This window comes from Dendrobates tinctorius, unplaced genomic scaffold (genome assembly GCF_039654945.1).
Source record: "Dendrobates tinctorius isolate UK_male_01 unplaced genomic scaffold, ASM3965494v1 ptg000383l, whole genome shotgun sequence".
Lineage (NCBI taxonomy): Eukaryota > Metazoa > Chordata > Amphibia > Anura > Dendrobatidae > Dendrobates > Dendrobates tinctorius.
The window spans coordinates 1,462,327-1,489,561 of record NW_027362049.1 but is presented as its reverse complement, the minus strand read 5'-3'; the positions used below and the strand labels follow the sequence as shown (position 1 = coordinate 1,489,561).

General features: G+C 43.8%; 1 protein-coding gene across 1 annotated transcript in view; it reads left to right on the top strand.

Moving 5' to 3' along the window:
- The window catches only part of UBALD2 (UBA like domain containing 2), a 32,787-nt gene extending 18,362 nt beyond the window's left edge, over positions 1–14,425 (top strand). Inside the window, exon 3 of the mRNA XM_073563173.1 lies at positions 8,576–14,425. Within this exon, the coding sequence (XP_073419274.1) occupies positions 8,576–8,893 (318 nt within the window). The 3' untranslated portion in view covers positions 8,894–14,425. The remainder of the gene's footprint in view (positions 1–8,575) is intronic.
- Positions 14,426–27,235: the final 12,810 nt, after the last annotated feature.

Sequence of the window (27,235 nt, the reverse complement as noted above, 5' to 3'; positions counted from 1 at the left end):
GTGGGAGAAAACTGTTTAGGCACTTCAGGGGCTCTGAAGGGAAGTAGTGATGTTTTGGAATGCAGACTTTGATGGAATGGTCTGTGGGCGTCATGTTCCGTTTGCAGAGCCCCTGATGTGCCTAAACAGTAGAAACCCCCCACGAGTGACCCCATTTTAAAAACTAGACCCCCTAAGGAACTTATCTAGATGTGTGGTGAGAACTTTGATCCCCAAAGTGTTTCACTAAAGATTAGAATGCCTGGGCGTGAAGATATAAAATCCTATTTTTTAAAAAAAATTTTTCCCACAAATAATCTCTTAGGCTATGTGCCCATGTTAGCATTTTTAAACGCTCAGAAAACTGATCAGCCCCCCCTCCCTTCCCAGAAAACACTCGTTTTCCGCACATTTCCTGCACAAAAGATGCATGTTTTTGACGCACGTTTTCTGGGAACATTGGAAAAGGCTAAAAAATGCTCATCAATGCGGAGATTAAGCCTTTTTAGCCGCTAAGCGATTCGTGAGCGTTTTAAAACGCATGCATTGGCACAAAAAGCCAAAAAAACGCATGCAATTTAATGTGAAGCTTATTTTAAGCGTTTCTGCAGCATCTGAGCCGGCACAAACGCTGCGGAAATGCTTAAAAAAAAAAAAAAAAAAGCAACGTGGGCACACAGCCTCAGTCCCCAATTTTTAATTTATTCAAGGGTAACAGGAGAAATTGGACCCCAAAAGTCATTGTCCAATTTGTCCTGAGCATGCTGGTATGCCACATGTGGGGAAAAAACTGTTTAGGGACACGTCGGGGCTCGAAAGGGAAGTAGTGACGTTTTGGAATGCAGACTTTGATGGTCTGCGGGCGTCATGTTTTGTTTGCAGAGCCCCTGAGGTGCCTAAACAGGAAAAAAAAACATGTGACATCATTTTGGATACTAGACCGACCCCCCCCCCCCCCAAAGAACAAATCTAGATTCGCTCCCAACTAATCTAATGTGTCTGGTAAATAAAATTAGTAGTGCATGGAGGTGTGGTAGAATTTGAAGCAATACTTCATACACAGGCCAGGTTTTTCAGGGCAGGTGTCACATTGATAAATGGTGTCCCTGTGTATTCCCTTTTTGTAGCACTCAACTTTATTTATTTTTTTTTGAGGCTTACCTTTTCTTTGAGTTGACAGGACCACCCCCGGAAAATGCTGACCTGGTACAATACGAGACACCTTCAGTTCCAGAAGTACTGGGGCCGCTCCTTCCTGAGTGCCAGACATCAGGGCCTTAACCACTACCTCCTGGAACTGAAGGTACAACATATCGGTGTGGCGTGCACATCATGATAGCAGGAATGCGTTGAGCATTGCCATTTGGACGATGTGCACGGCCAGCTTTTTATACCACACCTTGGCCTTCCTCAAAGCATTGTACGGTTGAAGGATTTGATCGGAGTGATAAATGCCCCCCCCCTTTTTTTTTTTTTTTTTTCTTTTTTTTGTACCCCAGTACAGTCAGGCTTGCTGACCTGTGTAGAGGTATCCCGAACAGCAGGGCTGTGGAGTCGGTAACCTATACCTCCGACTCCTCAATTTCCCTTACACCGACTCCCACATATATTGCTTATATTTAAGTGAAAAATTTATTGTAGTACAATGTGAACATCAGACATTTAATCATTTCTATGATCCAATAATCAAGATATTTAGGTAGAACATAATGTCTATTTATTGGAATACAACTTTAGAACACAAAACTGTAATAAATTGTAAATATGTAATACACTGTATAATATCGATTACATACGGTACAGACCAAAGTTTGGACACGCCTTCTCTCATTCAAAGAGTTTTCTTTATTTTCATGACTATGAAAATTGTAGATTCACTCTGAAGGCATCAAAACTATGAATTAACACATGTGGAATTATATAATTAACAAAAAAGTGTGAAAGAACTGAAAATATGTCTTGTATTCTAAGTTCTTCAAAGTAGCCACCTTTTGCTTTGATTACTGCTTTGCACACTCTTGGCATTCTCTTGATGAGCTTCAAGAGGTAGTCACTGGAAATGGTCTTCCAACAATCTTGAAGGAGTTCCCAGAGATGCTTGGCACATGTTGGCCCTTTTGCCTTCACTCTGCGGTCCAGCTCACCCCAAACCATCTCGATTGGGTTCAGGTCTGGTGACTGTGGAGGCCAGGTCATCTGGCGTAGCACCCCATCACTCTCCTTCTTGGTCAAATAGCCCTTACACAGCCTGGAGGTGTGTTTGGGGTCATTGTCTTGTAGAAAAATAAGTGAGATGGTCCAACTAAACACAAATTGGATGGAATAGCATGCCGCTGCAAGATGCTGTGGTAGCCATGCTGGTTCAGTATGCCTTAAATTTTGAATAAATCCCCAACAGTGTCACTAGCAAAGCACCCCCACACCATCACTCCTCCTCCTCCATGCTTCACGGTGGGAACCAGGCATGTAGAGTCCATCCGTTCACCATTTCTGTTTGACACAAAGACATGGTGGTTGGAACCAAAGATCTCAAATCAGACCAAAGCACAGATTTCCACTGGTCTAATGTTCATTCCTTGTGTTCTTTAGCCCAAACAAGTCTCTTCTGCTTGTTGCCTGTCCTTTGCAGTGGTTTCCTAGCAGCTATTTTACCATGAAGGCCTGCTGCACAAAGTCTCCTCTTAACAGTTGTTTTAGAGATGTGTCTGCTGCTAGAACTCTGTGTGGCATTGACCTGGTCTCTAATCTGCGCTGCTGTTAACCTGCGATTTCTGAGGCTGGTGACTCGGCTGAACTTATCCTCCGCAGCACTGGTGACTCTTGGTCTTCCTTTCCTGGGGCGGTCCTCATGTGAGCCAGTTTCTTTGTACCGCTTGATGTTTTTTGCCACTGCACTTGGGGACACTTTCAAAGTTTTCCCAATTTTTCAGACTGACTGACCTTCATTTCTTAAAGTAATGATGGCCACTCGTTTTTTCTTTACTCAGCTGCTATTTTTCTTGCCATAATACAAATTCTAACAGTCTATTCAGTAGGACGATCACCTGTGTATCCACCAGACTTCTGCACAACACAACTGATGGTCCCAACCTCATTTATAAGGCAAGAAATCCCACTTCTTAAACCTGACAGGGCACACCTGTGAAGTGAAAACCATTTCTGGTGACTACCTCTTGAAGCTCATCAGAGAATGCCAAGAGTGTGCAAAGCAGAAATCAATGCAAAAGGTGGCTACTTTGAAGAACCTAGAATATAAGACATACAGTATTTTTAGTTTCACACTTTTTTGTTAATTATATAATTCCACATGTGTTAGTTCATAGTTTTGATGCCTTCAGAGTGAATCTACAATTTTCATAGTCATGAAAATAAAGAAAACGCTTTGAGAAGGTGTCCAAACTTTTGGTCTGTACAGTATGTATACACTGTGTGTATATGTATGTGTGTGTGTAAAATATATTACACATTACACACTCACACTCTTTTCTCGGCTAAGATAAAGCCTAGATCCTCAGGCTACATTCACACTATGGGCGTAGCCAGGATCAAACCTGGAGGGGGGGGGGGGAGCAGAACCGCATACTGTTCTGCAGAATTTCATACTGCTGCACACCTCAGCTGCTGCAGAACCTCATACTGCACACCCCTACACTTGAAAATAAAGCCTGCACCTTAAGAAGATGTGGTGATGAATGCAGTCTATTTATTCCAACTATCAATTGATGTTGATTTATTACTGAAGACGAGCAATGCCTGTCCGGGGCGTCCTTTTGGGCAGCTATGAGGTGTACCTGACTGGTGCTAAAAAAGTGTTCTGTGTGCTATCCGGCTTTCATTCTTTTTGGTACAGATAAGATATGGATATATAGAGCAGATTTCTAATCTGCTTTTGCTATTGAAAACATTATCTATGAGCTCTAAAACCTTTTCAGGTGATGCCGTTTTTTAAAAAGCTGATCTGCTATTGCAACTGAAACATACACTCAAAAAACGCTGTGTGAATGTATCCTTAGATCAGGAATAGAACAGTCATTTATAGGACATTTCATAACTTTCCCAAATTCCTATGAAAAATATTCCGCACATTCTGCATTGAACTACTGTACCCAATTTATATATTTTAGGAGACTGAATCGGTCCATTTTATTCCGACTCCACCAAAATGAGCACCGACTCCACAACTCCGACTTCACAACTCCGACTTCACAGCCCTGCCGTACAGTGCAGAGGGCGCTGCCTTCACAGTGTATGGTGGCCAAGAGAAGGACATCCTTCTTGTCCTTGACCACAAGCAGGTGGTCGCTACACTGAGCTCTGCCCAAGTAGCGTCTACAGGAGGCCTCTGATTTTTGCGGATGGTACCGCAGGTTGCGGTACCTCGTGCAGAGGGATTTGTAGAGTGGGATGCTGGTATAAAAGTTCAGTGTAGAGGTGATAACCTTTTATGCAGCAGTGGGTGCACCAAATCCAACACAATTTTCCCACTCACTCCCAGGAAAGGAGGACACTCGGAGTTCAATCCTGGTGTCCTTCCCTTTGTACACTCTAAACCTGTGCGTGTACCCTGAGGTTACTCTCACACAGCTTATAGGTCCAGGTACCGAATCAAACTCTTACTGGGCAGTTATTGACGGAATCGCAGCCTTCCCTTGAAATGAACCAAGGACTCATCCACGCAGATGTCCCTTTTGAGTGCGTACACTTCAGCAAACTTTTTGTTAAAGTGTTTGATGACTGGCTGAACTTTGAAAAGACGGTCAAAGTTGGGGTCATCTTGTGCGGGACACTGCATTATCAGTATAATGCAGAAATTTGTGGATGGCCTCAAAATGCGTCCGGGCCATGACCATTCGGGACACTGGAGTGTTATATAAAATATCAACACTCCATTATTGCCAAAGTTTGGGCTTCTTCAGGATCCCCATATGGAGGACCAGGCCCCAAAACTGCGTCATTTCAACTGCGTCTACAGGAGACCAGTTTGAAAATGATGAACGCGGGTTTTGTTCCAAAAATTGACAAGTGTACAAATTGGTTTGTGCCACCATGAGGTTAATAAAATCCTCAGAGAAAAAGACTTCGAAAAAGTTAATTTCTGTGAGGCCGGTGGTGTCAAACTTGTTCCTGATTCTGCCACAAAATCAGGAATCGGTGGCTGGTAATTTTCAGGGGGCGAGGTCCATACGGGGAGTGCTGGTTCAGCTGCAGGCATGGTGGGTGCTGCCTCATCTTCTGTCCTGGAGTGTCTGCGTGGCGGTACCGCAGGACCTGAGGGGGAAGAGGATGAAGAATCAGAAAAATTTAATGTGGGATCCTCTCCCTCGCTGTCTGAGGCAAGGAAAGAATGTCTCCCTCCTCCATTGAATAGCGCTGTTGGGACAAATTTGATATATTTTGTGTGAATATGGTGCGCTTGGGTGTTCTTTATTGACAACTGTGTGGGGGGGGGGGGGAGATAGTGATTGGTGTGAACTATTCTGAAAAGGAAAAGCTGTAGAAAGTCTAAAACAGCAGGCCCTAGCTCTAAGTGAACTGCGTGTCACTTATCAAAATTAGGCTGCTGGCTGTGCACACGGGGGTGGCGAAAATAAGTGTCTAAAACAGCCGGCATGAGCTCTGGTAAGTGAACTGTTTTGCTTATCAAAGTTCGGCGGCAGCTGTGTGCGCATGGGGTGGCCCAAGAGGAGGGATGAAAACAAAAAAAAAAAAAAGGAAAACTGCAGGCACAGACTCTAAAGGCCCTTTTACATTTAGCGATGCACCAGCGATCCGACCCGGTCAGGATCGCTGGTGCATCACTAAATGATCGCTAGTGAGCTTTCATACAGAAAGATCTCACAGCGATGCAGCAGCGACGCAGCGCACGATACTTACCATTCACACACAGCGATCCTGCGTCCTCCCGCCCGCCTCCACGCGTCGCTCGTCATCACAGCAGGAAGTCTCAGCAGGAAGCGCCCGACGAGAAATGGAGCCGGACATTCTCGCGCGATCAGCGATGGACAGCGGGGGAGCCGGTCGCTGGTAAGTATCACACATAGCGATATCGCTAGCAATATCGCTATAACGTCACAAAACCAGTGACGTTTTAGCGATATTGCTAGCGATATTGCTTAGTGTAAAACCCCCTTTAGTGAATTGCGTCACTTATCAAAGTTGTGTGGCTGCGGGATGTGTGCGGAGGTGGCGCAAAAGGGGCTGAAGAAAAGCGCGCAGCCTGGGAGGCCGACACCATCTTCCCTAAGGTGAGATGGTGGTTGGAATGTTAATGCGATCACCACGGCTTAAGTTGCAGTATCGCATTAAAGGGCTCGACGTACTATCCCGTCCACGGTCATACAGGCCCTGGTACCGTGGACAGGATAGTATGTCAGAAAGGGGTTAATTAGAATGTACTTTTTGTGGGGTAACCCCCTGTAAAGATGATGCCCCTAAAGAACCTTTTCTACAAAGTTTCATTGTCTTATGCCTTTCTGCTTCTCATCCTGTGCCCTTGCACCAACCAGTTATAGTTACTTCTTCCTTTTGAGATTGCTTTGCTCCCTTCTTAGTGCATTATTTCCCATCATTCCTGGTGATGTGCTGCAAGCCAGCAGTGAGCACAGACCTGTAAGGCTAAGTGCACACGTAGCAGAAAATTTCTGCTTGAATACCTGACTCCCTTCCCAGAAACCGCACCTATTTTTCCCGCGGTGGTTTTTGCGCGTTTTTGATGCGTTTTTTTCCACAGCGGTTTCAAAATGTATGGAAGCCAAAACCGCTGAAAAAGCCGCAAAATTAGCATGCTTCGTTTTTTATCGCGGTAAAAAAAACCGCATCAATGTGCAAAATGCATAGAAATGACTGGGAAGCTTATTTTTAGCGGTTTTATAGTAAAAACCGATAAAAAAAAGCTGTGTGTGAACACAGCCTAACTCCTCCCCCAGAGTCTCACACCGCATCAGCACAAACTCCTGTATAGAACACTGCTACAGGGAGTAGAAGCGACGACGACCCCCCCTCGCGTTCACAGTAATGCTTTGCGGCTTAGACCGCTGATGACGTCACTCTCGCTAGAGCGAGAAAGACCGACGTCATCAGTGGTCTGAGCCGCAAAGCATTACTGGGAACGCAAGGCCAGGCGTGTGGAAAGAAGACATGAGGCCATCGGAAGGTGAGAATAACTTTTTTTTTTTTTTTTTTTTATTGTAATTCTTTCTTACAGATTAAGGCCTGCGCCTGCCGCTGATTGGTCGTGGCCTGGCAGCCACGACCAATCAGCGGCAGGCGCAGGCCTTAATCAGCGGCAGGTGCAGCTTACCGTTATAAACAGCTGCGTATATAATCGCATCTTGTAGCTCAATACAATGTCAATGAGGAACACAGAAGACAAAGGAGAAGAATAGAAAGCCATACAGATACCATAAGAAAAGCAAAAGTTGTAGGTAGCAACCTGAGCCCATATATAGTTCTACTAGCTATTGAATCCATTGTGCGCCTAGGTGGCGAGCATTTTTATTGGCACATTTATGTAGTGTCTTCAATAAAATGGTGCCCGAGATCACGGACTCTGTTGCCATTTTAAAAATGTAATGTAATACAACCTCATTATAGCACTGAGCAGTCAAAATGGCTTGCACATGCGCCAGCTACTAGGATAAGGGCGACGGCCGGCACGTGCACACGACTGTGTTGTCGTAGTACAATTCTTCAATAAAATTGGTGCCATAGTCAATGTGTGTGCGTCCTGCGATATCTGATGCCATTTTGTTGACACTGTCTACAAATTCTCATTCAGTGTGTTCAATAAAATAACGAGGTAGTGTAGTATGCGCACGTACTGACTCCGGCACCACGCTGTGCAGGCGCCGCCCATCCCGGCTTTGGACAGAAGGACGCATCCACTATTATAAGATTTCTGCAAAGTAACTCCGTTAGATGAGCCGGATGTGCTGTCTTTTACAGTAAGATCTTTACTTAAAAGTCTTTTGAAAAAGTTACTTAGATTTGTTCTCTGCTTTGATTTTCTTAATTTGTGTGGCACGTGGGAGTAACTCATCTGTGGATATTGTCAGCTAGAGCAGCTTCTGCTGACGATTGGGAAGAGACACTCCACTCCTTCCCCCTCTGAGTAAGCTCTGTGTGCCTGTGGCCTTGCTGGTATGCCTTCTGTTAGTCAAGAGCATTGTAGTCGGCCATTATCCTGGTACATGGTATCTATATGTACGGGTACTGTGCCGTTACTACAAATGGTGGATCCCTGTGCTCTGACCTAAAGTCATGCATTAGACATAGCCGTTTTGCCCAGGTTGTTAAGCATCGGTTGTCTTGAAGTTTCTCATGTCCATCGAAACTGACATTTGCTCACTTATCCTGGACTGCTGGGCTTTTAGTTCTGAAAGTAGCTTTGAACCAAAAATTGTAAAGTTACATTGTTCCGTGTCACTGAATATCTTGCTCCGCCAATATTCCCCTGGTACCACTGATGGAGTATAACGTGAGACATCTGTGTAGAGTAGTGGCTGAGACAGAAGGCTGTAATTGAGCTACATGTTTATATGGCTTTGTGCCTAGTATTTCATGTTATTCCTACTAACTGTGCCTTCTTGTATTTCAGATGTGTACACCAAGTAACACGCCGGCCACTCCGCCCAACTTCCCGGATGCTTTAGCCATGTTTTCTAAACTTCGAACCTCGGAGAGCTTGCAAAATAGCAGCAGTCCTGCAGCTTCAATTGCCTGTTCTCCTCCTGGCGGTTTTAACTTTTACTTGCCTTCATCACCTACCAGCCAGCCGCAGCCAGTCTGGCTGCCTCCATCCTCTCCAACCTCACACTACCTTCTCCACCATCATCCACCACCAGCTTGGCCCCCAACCTCCAAGCCTGCAGGGGGGCCCCAGACAGCCATGACTGCCATGGATGGGCAAAGATAAGACTGGGCTTGAGTGCACTGAAGAGGGGAGGCGGCAGAGTGTTTCCTTTCTCTCATATTGATTTCTATGAACTGACTTTTTTTTTTTTTTTTTTTTCTCAGTCTTTTAATTTTTTATAAATAAGAGGCTCTGATTTTTTTTTTTTTTTTTTTTTTTGAAAGACCAGAGAAAGTGAACGTAGGGGGGTAATAAATGTCACCCCCTTCTCCCCATTTCTTTTTAATATATAATTATAATATATAAAGATTTGAATTTATGTGATATTTTGGAGGAGGGGGGACAGAACTTGTTTTTTGTAAAGTAAAGGCGCACTGAATACGTGTACCCAGATCTGAATCGAGGAGCACCTTTAACAGTTGCATCAAATGGAAAGAAGCTTTAACTGATTGTCCTTCCTGCCCATTGCTCTTCCCCAGTCTGTGAAGAGTGTGAACCTACCTGAAACATTGTGTAGAAGTATATTGTGCCCACCTACCCATAGCATGTTCTTCAGAAGAGAGCAAGCAATTGGCAGGATCATGGCGTCTGCATTGCTGAGTGAACGGCAGTATTATGAAGCCTACGTAGAAAGCAAGAGCTTTAGTGTAACGAATGGAGATGGGCTTTTCCAGACGGACAGCTTTGTGATCCAGCATCAATGGAGCTGGGAGTTTTAGTACCCACTTCATGAACAATTTAATTTTGTCACTTTATTGCAACACTTCAACATAGCCCAATGGCTTGGTCTTCGCAGACTTAAATTCAGAATAATCCAGAAGACATGGTAACATTGGTGTCTTGTTATAATAGAATATAGACCATTGCTCCATTATAACTTTGGTTGACATCTTGGGATAAAAGAACCTCTGTTCCTGAAACCATGCCTGGATATTCTGTAACCTTGAGCTGTCACCTTTTTATACACTGCTTAATGAGGCACCATCCAATGATTTGTTAAGACATTGTTTCTTTTCTACCATTTCACGTCCATGCCCACGTGGAAGTATTAGAGCTACGATGTACTTCCCCCAAAGCAATAAGGGCGCACCAGAGAATCCCCCTGACCGCCATCCTACCTGATCCAGGGCTGTCATCAATGTGATATAATGCCCAAGTCAACTAACTTTCCTGTAGCCCCATGGCAAAACATTCACTAGATAGTTGTGTGTGCGCTCAATAATTTTTTTTAATTTTTTTTTTTTTTTGTTTTGTTTGTGGGCATCTTATGTTCTCCTTGTTTCAAATCTATAACCTCGGATCAGCGATGTGAAGCTGCTGTGTATACGATTTGGGTTTGACACTGGTAAAAATCATTCAATAAAATGTCACTACTTGGTCGCTGTTTAGGAATGCTATAGGGGTTTCTCATTTTTATAGAGGGTTCCTTTAGGCTCGTGCACACAGCAGAGCCATGTACTCGTAGTCTTATACAAAGATGTTTTCCCCTATGTGAAGTGCCTGCAAACGTGGCATGTTTCATAAGAATTACGTAGGAGGCACGTGGTAGTGTACAGCAGACTTCCATGCCAGCCGTATTATGCACATTGGCTACAAAATGGTTCAGTTCCTAGCACCTCTCCAGACTGCACCATGTCTTATCCCTGGCATTCTTGGGCTGCTTATTTCTCGGTTTTGTAAGAATTGGTGGAGACCATAAGAGCGGTTCTCCCGTTAGATAGATCTGTAGAGACATTTGTAGAATTTCTGATGTTGGTAAACCCCCACATGGTCTTCTGCACCACTAGCTGAAACGTTGAACCTGGCCATAGAGGAATATGGGCATTTTGACGATTTGCATTATGTTGCCATTAGCAGTTGTGTAGTTTGTGGAAACAGATCAGGCCGGTTGTAATTAAAAAGGTATTGTAAGCATTAATTAACCGCAGTTTAGCTCTGTAGCCCTCTAATTGGTTTTCCTTGCTCTTAATGAATGGGAGCAGAGACTGGAGTATGGCTAGTTCCCTACATAGCTGGGAGGTGGGGTCAGGCCTGGTCAGGGAAAAAACCTTCCTGGGGATGCGGCACTAACCAATGCTATGGATACTCCATTGTCCTAAAATGATGGCACATCTTAGCAATGTCTTCACTCTATAATATAGGAATAGCCCTTTAAATGGCTTTTTATTGCCAATGGAATGTTTTTCCAGTGCATTGTAAGAGGCTCGCTTGTGGATGGCTTCCATATGGACAAGGCCGTCCTCTCTGGGGAAGCAGTGACACATGAGGCCTGGGATCCAGCCCACAGTGGAACATTTCGTTTTCTCCATGCATATGATGACTTGGTCATTCTACAAGAGAAAAACTAGTTCATGAATCAGACAACAAGCTGGAACCTGAGCAAAAGTTTCCTGTAAATCAAATTGTTCTCCTGTGCACTGAATTCTATGACTAAAAGCTGAAATAACTGAGTTGCGGAACAAACCGGCCCTTTAGATCATCACATGAATTCAGGGGTGAGCAGCCGTTTACCAGGAGTAACTGTGGAGATGCCCTTATCACAAAACTTTTTACTCTAAAATGCACTGAAATGTTCTTACAGTTCTTCTAACTCAGCCAAGAAAACAACAATTTACCTTATTTTGTTGATTGAAAGGTTATTTCTCCAAAGCCTGGCATAAGCTGCTTCTAATGCAAGGAATTTGCCCTTACCAGTGGGTGGCGCTGTTCTGCAATGTTAATCATCTCACGCCTACAAGTAACGCTTACATTTTCACATATTGGCTGGGGATACATGGCAGCTGTAACTTTGTGTTCCTGATGTGTACCATCCTGTTATTACAGCTTTTAGTGCTAAAAAGTGGAGGTAACCAGCGATATCGGGCAAGTGGCGGTGTGTGTTCTGTATTTCTTGGCAAAGGTGGGAGCGGATCAAAGAGGCGGAAAATCTTTTTCCAGGACAACTGATTTTGAATGCGAGGATGGTCAGCATTTTTTACGTAATAAGTTGTATGACCTCAAATATTTATTTATTTTTTTCCCATTGGTTAATTGTGGTATTGCAACACAGTCCCCTTCTAGTTAATTTGGCATAGCTGCAATTCTAACCATAACACATTTATACTGTACCTGTATCTTTAAGTACTTTCACCTCCACAGTATGAAGGTACCACGAGATTGTGAATATTCTTTCCCATTAACTAATGTTTACATAGATTTTAAAGTGTCACCAGATTCCACAGTACACACTGCACACATTGTTAAAGGGACTATCCGCACAGAATGACTGTTCAAACCAAGGACAGCCGCACAGTGCGGACCCTCATTTATACACCCCTTCCCACCTCCTCGTTCCTTCGGTCTCCACCTTCTCTGGCCCTATGAAGCCATACACACCTTCCCACCTCCTCGTTCCCTCGGTCTCCACCTTCTCTGGCCCTATGAAACCATACACACCTTCCCACCTCGTTCCCTCGGTCTCCACCTCCAGCCCTATGAAGCCATACACACCTTCCCACCTCCTCGGTCTCCACCTTCTCTGGCCCTATGAAGCCTAAGTGGTCAATCAAATAAGAGGGGGGTGCAGAGATTGTGGAAAGGCGTATTTAAATCACTGGCCCTGCCATGATGTACAAGGGCCTGTATTTGGTTCAAACAGTCATTCTGTGCTGACCGTCCCTTTTTAAGGGAGATTTCTGGTGTCAAAACATTATTTCCCAAGCAGTCTGTAAATTTTTTTTTTTTTTTTTTTCCAATTTAAAAAAACAAGCCCTTGTGCTTTACTCTCCTTCCCAGAGTCCAGCTCCAAGTCACCACTGCTGTGCCAGGTATCTGCACAGCGCTGTGCAATCTGTAAAAGGGCAAGTAAAGCCGTGTGTTTTTTTTTGTTGTCTGTTATTACAATTCAGCTCATTTTCATATCTGGCAGGACAAAAATGTAAGTACTATTACACAGCCGTTTCAACTTGGCTCTTCAGAGTAAGCACATCAGCTTCATCAGGTGTATTGTACACTTGCTTGTACAGTGAAATCTGGTGATGGAGATTTTTTTTATAAAACGTAATGTATAATTATTGAACTTGTCAAGTAGCTGCTACTCGTGTGACCAACACTTGTCTTATGGTTGGACAGCACCATCTTACCACTTGGGTGCGCAGCGGCTGTGATGACCGCTTTTGCGTATCTGGCACCGCTTTTCCTGGAGCCTAATGCTCCTAGTATCTCGACAGATTTTGTAAGAAACCTGTATGATGCAAAATGAAATATCTATGCATCCAGTGATTTGAGAATGTGCTGGCCAGCATTGGCGTAGCTAATATGGGTCACACCAGAGGTGATCTATACTTCCAGAGGTGATCTATACTTGCATAGATATACGGTAAGTAAGACGCTCAGGCATGTCTGTTTTAGCATCTTCCCACTACCTCTGAGCCTTGTACCATACCACAAGCCTGTGCCCAATCTGATATGTTGGAAAAAGGCTAATAGGGTAGCTCTGGGTGACGACTTGTGTCCTCCTAAAGTCCCCACTGTTGTATTTATATGCTGCTCAGCCATTGTTCAGTAACCTTGTACACAACTGCTTGGTGACAACCATGGATGACAGTTGCTGACCTGCCCGTATTGTTGTCACCCAGATTTTACAAGTATAGGTTATCTGAATCTGTAATATTCCTATAATCGTGCGGATTTACATGACTTTTGGAAGACTGGGTGACACCTTTGGGACATTCGGGATCTTTTCCTAGAAGTTCTGTACGCAGCCATGTTCTGTTGTGCCATTTTTTTTTTTTCCAGTCTCATTGAAACCAATACTTGACATCTGAGTGCTGTGAGCACTCAATGTGATCTATATTTGTACAGACCTTGAGAAAAAGGCTATCCTGTCACTGGTAATATATAAGCCATGGAAATGGCTCCCAAGCCTAAAGGTAGCCATTGAGACGAAACTGAGAGATCTTGAATTTAAACCTGTCAAATCCTTTGTTCCCAATTATTAAAGGCCGCTCCCCTGTGTCTGGCAGTGGCTTACTCCCTTCCCCTAGTCAGAAGACGACCACGCTCGTCAGAACTGAGCGAATATGGGATGGACAGGAGGAAAAGGTGACCATAGCAGGTGGAAGAATGTGGATAAGGAGAACCCAGTATGTCAGTAATGGAGTTTACGACAGCAGGGTAGATGCTGTTCTGTACTCATGGCTGTGACCGTGTTCTTAGGATTTTTTTTTTCTCCAGGTGGCTCAGCATCGTTGTGACCTGGGCAGCCATTGTAATGCCGTGTTGGTGGCAGCTCATGTGACTGCTAACAAATGAGGACAAGTGGAGCCTCAGCTGTAGCATTTTGAGGTTATAGTTAATATAATAAAGTACACTGGTATTAGATGAGGTTGTAACATGAAAAGTGAATCATCGACTCTATCAATGTGGGCCTGAGGGTCCCTGTGGATAAAATGAATATGTATGCACAGTAAATGGTATAATGGAGGGGGACATGCAACCTGTGCTTTCCCCCCACACACGGGTGGTTATTGGGTCAAAATCATGTTTATAACCCAAGATCTGATGAGTATTCTTTTTAATTTAAATAAAAAAAATAAAAACCTTTTTTAACCCAAATTAGTCTGTATTGTCTTTGTGTGTTTCATGATTAATGGAATAAAAACTTGACAAGTTGATACATTTTATGAAAAGGTGACGTATTGTGAGAAGATTGGACTAGAATTTTGTTTAAAGGAAGTCTGCCACCATAAAAATACAGTCTAATATGGTGGCATGTCCTTATAGAGTGGGGGGAGCTGAGCAGATTGATAAATGGTTGTGTGAGAAGCATTTCAGTATAACCTGTATTTTTATTACTTGAAGCTCTTCTGGGGTTTTTTTGTCCAGTAGGTGGTCTAATCAGTGACTGACAGCTTTGTATAAGTTGGCATACAGAACTAGCTGTCAGTCACTGATGGCACCGCCCACTGGACTGAAGATCCCAGAAAGCAAAGGATTAAAGGGATAGTCTCATCTCCAAGATCCTATCCCAAAATATAGTAGGTGTAATAATAGCAAATGCCTCCAATTAGAAATGTAGTAATAGGTTATCAGGAGAACTCTCACTTACCTCTTGTGCAGGGCATTGCAGTAGTTTATATAGTCATGGTTACAACAAATAGCTACTAGTTAACTGTGAGTTGTCGTAACCATGGATATGTAAGCTACAGCAATGCCTGCACTTGGGGTAAGGAACAGCAAATCAGAAGAACTATACTATATTTCTAATTTGAGGAATCTGTTATTACACCTAGTACATTTTGGGATAGGCTCTTTGAGATGGGAATACCAGTTTGAGCATGTTAAACTGACCACATCATGCAATAGTGGCTGCAGAGCTGAGTAAACTACAGTTTATTTTTATAATTTCTCCTCTATTGCAGAAACATTAGCTTGTAGCTTTTACATTATAATTTAAGCATTACCAGAGTCTTTTCAAGTGATGTGTACTTTCATTTTCTCCACATGTTGACCAGTCATAAAGGAGGCATCCTTGCAGAAGAAACATGTAATAGTAATGATAGCTGTGCTCTGAATCTATACTGTTGTGTAGGTGCAGAGATCAGGGCTGTATAAGTGTGGTTACATCTTCAGCTTCCATCTCCTGGCAGTCAGCGTGGGGTGTAGAGCTGAGTGTAATTACAAACACCTCTGCAGATCTCACATAATGCTATGTGCCCACGTTGCAGAAAGTTTCACCTCCACAGTATGAAGGTACCATGAGATTGTCCGCAGCATTTCCGCAACTCTCTTGATGCATGCGTTTTCCTGCAAAATACAAGCATTATGCAAACGTTTTTAGCTTGCAGAATTCAAGCGATTTGAAGCATCGCTTGGGAAAGTGATTTGACAAGTGTGACCAACCTGTCAGCATAGTACTTGACAAGTGTGACCAACTTTTTACTATTGATGCTGCCTATGCAGCAACAATAGTAAAATGCTAAAAATAAAAAATCTGGATATACTCGCCTTCTGTTGGCCCCCAATCTCAGCGGTGCTTCTGTTCCCAGGCGTGCTTTACGAGAATGACCTTTGTGACGTCACATGACCGACGTCACAAAAGGTCATTTTGTCGTAAAGCACACCTGGGAAGAACCGCTGGGGGCTGACAGAGGGTATGTATAGCCCTATTTTTTTATTTTAATTCTATTTTTCACAGGAATATGGGTACCAGCCGCTCATGAGACGCTCACTTTACGCATGGTGGGCATAGTCACATGCGTAAAGTGAGCGTTTCACTGCAATCCTGTGGCGGTGGAATCGCCCTTGCCGCTGCGGAAACTCTTAAATGCAACATGGGCACACAGCCTAACAACTCTACTGTATACACTAACTGTCATGCGATAAAGGGAGGACGTAAGGATAGTTCCTCATTGTTAAAGTAGAGAACAACCTGTTCAAGTGATGATCACACACAATTTATTTTTTATGTATTTGTTATATCTTCTGTGTGTGGTATATCTGCCATGGTAATTATGTAAAACTGGCTGAAGAGCCCGGCGCTGCCTGGGCATAGTAACTAACTATGGTTAATTATAACAAATTATAATTATATAATCTGAGTGTATAGCCCCCCCCCCCCCCACTCCACATAGCCACAGTCACTATAATATCCCACATCATCCCGTCAGCCTGGAGTCAGAACCAGAGCATTTGAAGGCTAATGCCCTGACTTCCATACTGGGGATCCCTTTAAGAGAACCTGGGGTCAGAACCAGAATGCTGAGTGGAATTGCCCTAACTTCCATACCTGGGAACCCTTTGAGAGGCCTGGAGTCAGAACCAAAGCGCTGGATGGATTTGCCCTGACTTCCATACCAATGATCCCTTTAATAGAAGCCTGGGGTCAGAATCAGAGCGCTGAGGGATTTGCCCCAACGTCCATACTGGAGATCCCTTTAAGAGGGGCCTGGGGTCAGAACCAGAGCGCTTAGTGGAATTGCCCTAACTTCCATACCGGGGATCCCTTTAAGAGACCCTGGGGTCAGAACTACAGCGCTGAGTGGAACGGTCCTAACTTCCATACTGGAGATCCCTTTAAGAGGGGAGCTTTGCCTACGGGATGGAGGATGTGTGATGGGTATATGGGCAGGGAGAGGGTGATTCATTTCTGTCATGTGCTCTCTTGCACCTTTCTGGGGGGCAGACAATGGCTGGGAGCTTATGTTACCGGGGATGCTAGATTCCTTCCACTCGGTCAGTGTTTGCTGAGGTGTCAGTGTTTGCTGAGGTGTTTTCTGGAGTGGGAAAGCTTGTTCATAGCAACCAATCACAGCTCTGCTTCTTTTAAACAGCTCTGGTGGAATGAAAGATGCTTCATGATAGGTTGGTAACGCACGCACACATGATTTTTACCCCCTTTCTATATAACAGTCCTGTGGATCCAGCTTGAAGAATGTGAATGATTCCTGCAATGGTTTAGGATATCCCTATGTTTTTACTAATGCAATTGTGATGCAAGAAGGAACAGATATTTCCTGTACAATATAACCACATCCTAATGATAGCCCACTGACTAGTTTGCCAAATGTCAACAGATGGCTGCTGGTTAACCCTTTTATTTCACCATCTCTGATGCAAAGTGAAAAACTGAACAAATGAGGTACGTTCACCTAACCATATTGTCAGTGTTTCATTCAATATTCTGTTTTGCACACCCCCCCCCCCCACCCAAAAAAAAAAAAAAAGTTCAAAGAAAGCCTGACCTATAATGTGATTGATTATAGTTTTTGGCACAAAATATGCAGACGAGACACGGAATCAATTTTTTTTCCCTTCTAAAATAATACAAAAATGGACATTTGTTATTGTCCTAATCATGTTTCCCTGTGGAATGATATTGCCAGGTTATATTTACCACACAATAAACACTGTAAAAACAAAGGTGGAATTATGGGGATTTTTTTTTTTTTTCGATTTCACTGCACTTTTTTTTTTTTTTCTTCCTCATTCTCCAGTACTATGTATAGTAAAACGAATGGTGTAATTGAAAACTATTGTTTGTCCAACACCAAAATACAAGCCCTCATAATGCTATGAAGAATAGGGGGGTTTCTTGATCAATAAAAGGATAAAGGGGTCCAGTCACTTGCCATATCTCTGGAATGTCCGGTTCAGTAGGACCGCGCCATTTACACCAAGTATAATCACTTACAGCTTTATGGCAAGTGACTGGTCCTCGTTCACATAAGCCGTCCTTAAAGGGCATAATGTAAGGGGGCAAAGTTCTCACCTGTCATTTCTAAGTGACCCTATCAGCCCAATTTGTGCCCCTTTATTCTGCACCTTCAGTTGTCAGGACTGAAAGTGTAAGCTGAGACAGTGTTTTGGAGCCACTCCTGGATTTGGCTTACTAATACTGACCCAAAATTCTGACTTGTGAATATGGCCTAAAGTGGTATTCTAATGTCAATAAATTCTTTTTGCAACTTTGCCATACATTTTCTACATTTCAAGGTCTCTGTACACTAGTTAAAGGGAATCTGTCACCTCATTTGCCCCATAAGCTGCGGCCACCGCCATCAGGGGCTTATCTACAGCATTCTGTATTGCTGTAGATAAGCCCCCGATGAAACCTGAAAGATAAGAAAAACACGTTAGATTACTCACCGGGAGGCAGTCGGGTGTGGTGGGTGTCGTGGTCCTGTCTGGCGCCTCCCTTCTTCATACGATGATGTCCTCCTTGTTTCTCCCTCGGCTCCGGCGCAGGCGTACTTTATCGGTCCTATTGAGGGCAGAGTAAAGTACTACAGTGCACAGGTGCCGGGGAAGGTCAGAGCGGTCTGGCGCCTGCGCACTGCAGCACTCTGCTCTGCCCTCTACAGGGCAGATAAAGTATGCCTGCGCAGGAGCCAAGGGAGAAGCGAGGAGGAGGACATCGTATGAAGATGGGAGGTGCCGGACGGGACGCCGGGGTAAGTATAATCTAACTTTTCTTATCTTTCAGGTTACATCGGGGGCTTATCTACAGCATTACAGAATGCTCTAGATAAGCCCCTGATGGCTGTGGCCGCAGCTGATAGGCCAAAAATGGGGTGACAGACTCCCTTTAAAATTAAAAAAAAAAACATTTAGTGTAGCCAGTTTGGCCACTAGATGTCATGCGGTAACAAAATGTTTATAAATGGACAGGTATAAAGTATTCCCCACTTTATTTAGTCATCTGAATATATGTGCCGTATATATTCGCGTATAAGCAGAGATTTTCAGCGCCCATTTTTTTGGGGCTGAAAGTTCCCCTCTCAGCTTATACGCGAGTCACATAGCCAGGGGTAGGGGGGGAGCAGGGATGTCACATCATACTGACCCCCCCCCCTTTGGCGCGGTCTCTGCAGCCCCCCTGCTTGTCCCAAGGTCTCCTTTCCTTCCTACAGCGGTCACATGGTGCCGCTTATTAAAGTCATGAATATGCGCATATTTATGACTTTAATGAGCGGTACCGCGTGACCGCGGAAGGAAGGGAGAACTAGGCTGCAGAGACGTGCCAGGGGGATGTAAGTATATGCTATATTCACCTGTCCCGGTTCCAACGCTGCTTGCTGCTGTCTGCCCGCCGGGTCCCTGTCAGTGACATTCAGGCAGCAGAGGGCGCGATGACGTCTGCCCGCCAGGTCCCTCTGTCAGTGACTTTCAGGCAGCAGAGGGCACGATGACGTAGTCAGTGCGCTCCGTCTGCTGCCTGACGTCACTGAGAGAGGGACCTGGCAGGCAGACAGCGGCGAGCAGCGTTGGAACCGGGACAGGTGAATATCCCAGGCGACGGGTCCTGAGCCAGCAGCGACACCTGTCCTCCATAGCACGCCGGTGTCCGCCTGCTCAGCACACCGGCACCTGGCCCCCAGGGACAAGAGGTGAGTATGTCTTTTTTCTTTTTTTTTTAATACCTGCAGTAGCGGCAGCAGCATATAGGGCATAATATATGGAGCATCTTATGGGGGCATATTCAGTGGAGCATCTTATGGGGGCATATTCAGTGGAGCATCTTATGGGGATAGCATATGGAGGCATATTCAATGGAGCGTCATATGGGGGCATATTCAATGGAGCATCTTATGGGGGCATATTCAATGGAGCATCTTATGGGGGCTGATTCAATGGAGCAGCATATGGGGCAGATTCAGTGGAGCATCTTATAGGGGCAGCATATGGGGCATAATATATGGAGCATCTTATGGGGGCATATTCAATGAAGCATCTTATGAGGTCAGCATATGGAAGCATATTCAATGGAGCATCTTATGGGAGAATATTGAGTGGAGCACCTTAGGGGGGCAGCATATGGGGGCATATTCAATGGAGCATCATATGGGGGCATATTCTATGCCTCATTTGCTGCCCCATAAGATGCTCCATAGATGCTGCCCCCATAAGATGCTCCATAATCTATGGAGCATCTTATGGGGCCTATTCTATGGAACATTTTATGGGGCAGCATATGGGGCATAATCTATGGAACGTCTTAGGGGGCCATAACCTTTATGGAGTAGCATATGGGTCATATTATTCTATGGAACATCTTATGGGGCCATTATTAACCTTTGTGCAGCATTATATGGGGCATATTTTGTATGGAGCATCTTATGGGACCCATCATGAACTGTATGGAGCATTATATGGGGCTCCTGATTCAATATGGCTATTCAAAAACATTTAACCTACTGATGTCTCAATTAATTTTACTTTTATTGGTGTCTATTTTTATTTTTGAAATCTACCAGTAGCTGCTGCATTTTCCACCCCAGGCTTATACGCGAGTCAATAAGTTTTCCAAGTTTTTTGTGGCAAAATTAAGGGGGTCGGCTTATACACGTGTGTGTGTGTGTGTGTGTGTATATATATATATATATATATATATATATATATATATATATATATATATATATATATAGCTCAAAAAAAAAATAAAGAGAACACTTAAATAACACATCCTAGATCTGAATTAATGAAATATTCTCATTGAATGCTTTGTTCTGTACAAAGTTGAATGTGCTGACAGCAAAATCACACAAAAATCATCAATGGAAATCAAATTTATTAACCAATGGAGGCCTGGATTTGGAGTCACACATAAAATTCAAGTGGAATGTAATGTCCTTAAAACAAGTCAAAATGATGCTCAGTAGTGTGTTTGACCTCCCTACAATGCCTGGGCATGCTCCCGATGAGGTGGCGGATGGTCTCCTGAGGGATCTCTTCCCAGACCTGGACTAAAACATCCGCCAACTCCTGGACAGTCTGTGGTGCAAAGTGACGGTGGATGGCGCGAAACATGATATCCCAGATGTGCTCAATCGGATTCAGGTCTGGGGAATGGGCGGGCCAGTCCATAGCTTCAATGCCTTCATCTTACAGGAACTGCTGACACACTCCAGCCACATGAGGTCTGGCATTGTCCTGCATTAGGAGGAACCCAGGGCCGACCGAACCAGCATATGGTCTCACAAGGGGTCTGAGGATCTTTTCTCGGTACCTAATGGCAGTCAGGCTACCTCTGGCGAGCACATGGAGGGCTGTGCGACCCTCCAAAGAAATGCCACCCCACACCATTACTGACCCACTGCCAAACAGGTCATTCTGAAGGATGTTGCAGGCAGCAGATCGCTCTCCATGGCGTCTCCAGACTCTGTCTCGTCTGTCACATGTGCTCAGTGTGAACCTGCTTTCATCTGTGAAGAGCACAGGGCACCAGTGGCGAATTTGCCAATCCTGGTGTTTTGTGGCAAATGCTAAGTGTCCTGCACGGTGTTGGGTTGTGAGCACAAACCCCATATGTGGACGTCAGACCATCCTCATGGAGTCGGTTTCTAACCTCTTGTGAAGACACATGCACATTTGTGGCCTGCTGGAGATAATTTTGCAGGGCTCTGGCAGTGCTCCTCCTGTTCCTTCTTGCGCAAAGGAGGAGGTAGCGGTCCTGCTGCTGGGTTGTTGCCCTTCTACGGCCCCCTCCATGTGTCTTGGTGTACTGGCCTGTCTCCTGGTAGCGCGTCCAGCCTCTGGACACTATGCTGACAGACACAGCAAACCTTCTTGCCACAGCTCGCATTGATGTGCCATTCTGGATGAGCTGCACTACCTGAGCCACTTGTGTGGGTTGTAGAGTCCATCACATGCTACCACAAGTGAAAGCACAACCAAGATACAAAAGTGACCAAAACATCAGCCAGAAAGGCATTGGTACTGAGATGTAGTCTGTGGTTCCCACCTGCAGAACCACTCCTTTATTGAGGGTGTCTTGATAATTGCCAATAATTTCCATCTGTTGTCTATTCCATTTGCACAACAGCATGTGATGTAAACACTTATGTCCCCCCAAAAATTGAGAAAAGTATTCAAGGAGTGATACCTTTATTGGCTAACCAGAGAAATTATACTTGCAAGCTTTCAGGGCTCAGAAGGCCCCTTCATCAGGCTCTTTTACAAGTGAATTACTGAGAAGAGGTTCACACTGAGCACATGTGACAGAGTCTGGAGACGCCATGGAGAGCGATCTGCCTGCAACATCCTTCAGCATGACCGGTTTGGCAGTGGGTCAGTAATGGTGTGGTGGCATTTCTTTGGAGGGCCGTGCAACCCTCCATGTCTTCGCCAGAGGTAGCCTGACTGTCATTAGCTACTGAAATGAGATCCTCAGACCCCTTGTGAGACCATATGCTGGTGCAGTTGGCCCTGGGATCCTTCTAATGCAAGACAATGCCAGACCTCAAGTGGCTGGAGTGTGTTAGCAGTTCCTGCAAGATGAAGGCATTGAAGCTATGGACTGGCCCGCCCGTTCCCCAGACCTGAATCCGATTGAACACATCTGGGACATCATGTCTCGCTCCATCCACCAACGTCACGTTGCACAACAGACTGTCCAGGAGTTGGCGGATGCTTTAGTCCAGGTCTAGGAAGAGATCCCTCAGGAGACCATCTGCCGCCTCATCAGGAGCATGCCCAGGCATTGTAGGGAGGTCATACAGGCACGTGGAGACCACACATAATACGGAGCATCATTTTGACTTTTTTTAAGGACATTACATTCCACTTTAATTTTGTGTGTGACTCCAAGTCCAGGCCTCCATTGGTTAAGAAATTTGATTTCCATTGATGACTTTTGTGTGATTTTGTTGTCAGCACATTCAAATTTGTGCAGAACAAAGTATTCAATGAGAATATTTCATTCATTCAGATCTAGGATGTGTTATTTGAGTGTTCCCTTTATTTTTTTTCAGCAGTGCATTTTAGTAAATTTCTCATATTTTAGATGTGTGGAAGTGACTCCAGTCTATTGAAGCTTCACTTTGTGCACAGCAAGGTCCATGTCCCTTTAAAAGTCTTGTGTTTTCACTTGGCCGCTTACTTTCAGAATGCTGATTTGTGAAGATTTTCCAGAGATGGGACTTCTCAAATTTAGATCGTTTCCCTCTCCCCCTAAATGACTTGATACCCGTGACTGAATCCATCATGTGTCAGATCTTTGTTGTCATAAGATCTAGTATATTGTCACCCACTGTATGAAAATGAGAAAAAAATCTCACTGGGGCACAAAAAATGGTGCCGTTTACACTCAAATTTTTTAACCTGGTAAGGACTGGATCTAACTTAATCTTAATGACTAAACATCATTTTTTTTTCTTTTTAATGTTGCATTCCAGGATTTAAAGTATATTACAATTTTTCAGCATCATGGGTTTGGCTTTTTTTTGCAAGGCGAATTGCATTTGCCCCTAACTTTAATTAATTCTGTTCACTCTTTAGAAATAGAAAAAAAATATTCTGCTGTTTGTTTTTTAATGTTTTCACATTTACTTATTCATTTGCAGCACAAATAAAGTGTTACCTTTATTCTATAGATCAGCTTATTTTTGGGTTGACATATCCTGAGATCCATAACTTTATAACATTCTTTTTCTATCAACGACAGCGTGACAAGATGTTGTTTTCATTGTTATCATTTTGGGGTAGATTTGGCTTTTTCATCACTTTTTATTATAGTTTTTGGATGGTGAATGAAAAAAAAAGCAATTCTACATTTTTTTTTTTAAATCCCTCAACACTCCATGACAGATATATCCACTGTGGATCAGGCTCATCGTGTGCCTCTAAGGCTGGTTTCACATTAGTGTTTTTTTGCGCAGCGCATCCTGCGCTTCCATGCGCACCTATGTTTAATATGGGGGCGCATGGTCTAGCGTTTGCACGCATTCGTATGCGTTTTCATGCGCATGCGTTTTTTAAGGTGTGCGCCTAGGTGCGCCAGATGCAACCTGTTGCATTTTTAGGTCTGTCCGACGGCGTCAAAAAAATGCATGCGCACACTTGCGTACGTAATGCGACAAAATAACGCATTACAGTCTATGGGAACGCAGGCGTGCACATGGATATGTGCACGCCTGCGTTACAAAACGCATGCGCTTTAAGAGTTAACATGGCTTGAAACTGGTTAAAACGCTTGCGCCTAAAAATGCATGATGCGTTTTTTGCATGCGTTTCTATTGCGCACAAAGCGCTGCTCTAAAAAACGCTAATGTGTAAGTAGCCTAACAGCTGCAAAAATTCTGAATTTTATTAAGCCACTATAATAGTAAGAAAACTATACATGTTTGGTATCACAAGACTAAGAGAATAAACCGTAGCACTACTGTGAAGGTGCTCAAATAGGTTCCCAAGCCAGTAAGATAGAAGTAAGAAACTTGGCACTCAACTTATGATTAGAAAATCCAGATTTTTTATTTAGGCAGTCACATAAACAAAGGACGTTTCGGTCCCAGTTGGACCTTCATCAGCCCGACTGCTGTATGAATGAGTAAGTATAGATATAGATACAGGGCTATATGTGCCTGTAGCTGAAGGTGGTGTAGCAGCGACCGTAATTAGAGATTAGTCAAGGCGCTGTGCTTAGCCTCTCCTACACTTACCCGGAATCCACTCTGCTCTGTTCTCAACAGGGCAGAGCAGTGCGCCTGTGCAGGAGCCGCGACGGGAAGCAAAGAAGAGGACGTCACCATTAGAAGATGGGAGGCGCCGGACGGGACCGCGATACCCATCGCACCAAAACCGGACCCGGACCGCTCCTGGGTGAGTATAATATAACTCATTTTTCTTATCTTTCAGGTTACATCGGGGGCTTATCTATGGAATTACAAAATGCTGTAGATAAGCCCCTGATGTCAGTGCCGGCAGCTGATACTTGAAAAATGGGGTGACAGATTCCCTTTAAAGAGGATCTATTGCCATATTTTTCACGTTAACCTTCATACACAATCTAATAGTCACTGCAGAGTGGAATAAAAATTAGTTTTTCAATTTCACCTCTCCATTGAGGAGATAGTAGTAAATAAAGTATTTTGCTCCCTAATAAGTAAATTTTTATGATGCAAACAATTAAATTTTTTGTTGCAATGTCTTAAGAAGAAATGAAATGATGAATGCAAATAAAATACATATGTACCTGAAAATAATACCAGTAAAATCTACAAATCTTCACCCAAAAATACTGGCTCTATGCACACGGGTGTACGCTATAAATATAAAGTGACCATGCGCCATGGTCTATATCCACATTGTATAGAGGCCAACGTACAGTAAGCGCTTACTCATGTGGATCAGACACTACATACTCTTCTCAACCCCAACTAGCGGCTTGCGTTATGCTTTTTAAATTCCTGAAAAATCAAAGTGCTCGTTCGGGCTGAGGGGAGAACACAGTGTCTGATCTATGTGAGTACACACTCATACATTGGTGTCCATACCTGTGATTGATAGAAAGTGGGAACAGGCTGCAGTGCATGGTCACTTTATATTTACACTGTGTACCCAACCACATAGACCCCGAACTCTTGAGACTAGGATATGCACATACTTATGTTTTACGATTTGATCTGATTAATCAGTAATTGCATCACTGGTTACCCCTCCTGCATGTGAATGCCTCCGATTTATTGCAAATATTAATGTTGTACTAAAAAATATTGTGATTTTTTTTTTTGTATAGTGGTTTTGTGGTGGATTATGACTCTTGTAGTAATTTTTTTTTTGCCATGTAGTTACTGGGGAGTTTCCACTAGATGCACTAGTAGTAAATGTGACATATGAAACACTATGTACTTTTGAAGTGTTTTTATATTTTCCAGATACATACATGCTACCTTGTGAATATATGTTGACACGTAAGCCCTCATCTCGGGCAACTCCATAGACGGAAAATAATAAAAAGTGATGGCGACACGTTTTTGTTCTTTAAATAGTTTTTTTTTTATTGTACAAACATAGATAAAACTACCTAAGTTTGGCATATCCCCAGTCGTACTTATCCATAGAATAAAGTGAATGTGATTTATATTTTATACCACATGGTTGTTGCTATATAAAGAAAAAAATCCTAATTGGAAAAATATTTTAACTTTTTTGCAATCTGCCACTCTGTTATGCACGCAGGTGGTGCATGTGGTTTTACAGATCCACTGTGGCATGGGGCCAGGCTTACCTAGGAGTGCGGTACTGACAACACCGGAACCAGGGGCTCTCACAACTTCACTAGTAGAACCGCACACTACTTAATGACTGAATGTGTTGCTTGGCACCTCCCTATTGGGGAAGGTGCCTTTTAAACAAGATGCCTCCCAGCTATTGGCTGGGAGTCATCTTGCAGGTGAACACTTACACTAAATGCCTCTCAGCTATATGCGCGTGCTGCCCCTTTTAAAGCAGGGGAGCGTGCGCATGTGCGCCACTGGGACTCAGACAAAGTAGGGAGCACACTGGGTGGCCACACTGTGCGACCGGGGTGGTAAGTATGCCTGCGTTCCTGCATGGAGGGAGAAAGGGATCAATTGCCATAGTGTTACACACGCAATTATTTTTTTTTTTACACTTTTGGGGTCAAAACACCATTTGTTAAATGGATTGAAGTGTTTAGTTCACAAAATGGGGACACTTCTGGGGGAAGGGAATTCCATTGCACTGGTACCTCAGGGGCTTTGCAAAAGAATTCATGAACATTTTGTTACATCGCTGCTTTGATTGTTACATGAGGTGGGATTAATTCCCTCCTCTTTGTCCTTGCACCTTTTCTTACTTTGTAATTAAGATTTTAATTATGTTTCAATAAAATTATGTTTTTAATTTACTCATTTATTATACTTCACTTTATTTACCTGCACATATATAGGGGTGAATAGAAATGAGACATGGTGTCTGCAAACTATTCCAATAAAATCTGTTTCCCCAAACCCAAATGGTGCTCCTTCCCTTCTGTGCTCTGCCATGTAGCCATACAGTAGCATACAACTGTATAGAGGTGTCTCAAACACACAGTTTGATGGTCCTACAGCTCCGCTCTAAACAACAGAATGGCCCCACAGTGACTCTCTACACAATACAATGGCCCCACAGCTCATTTACACA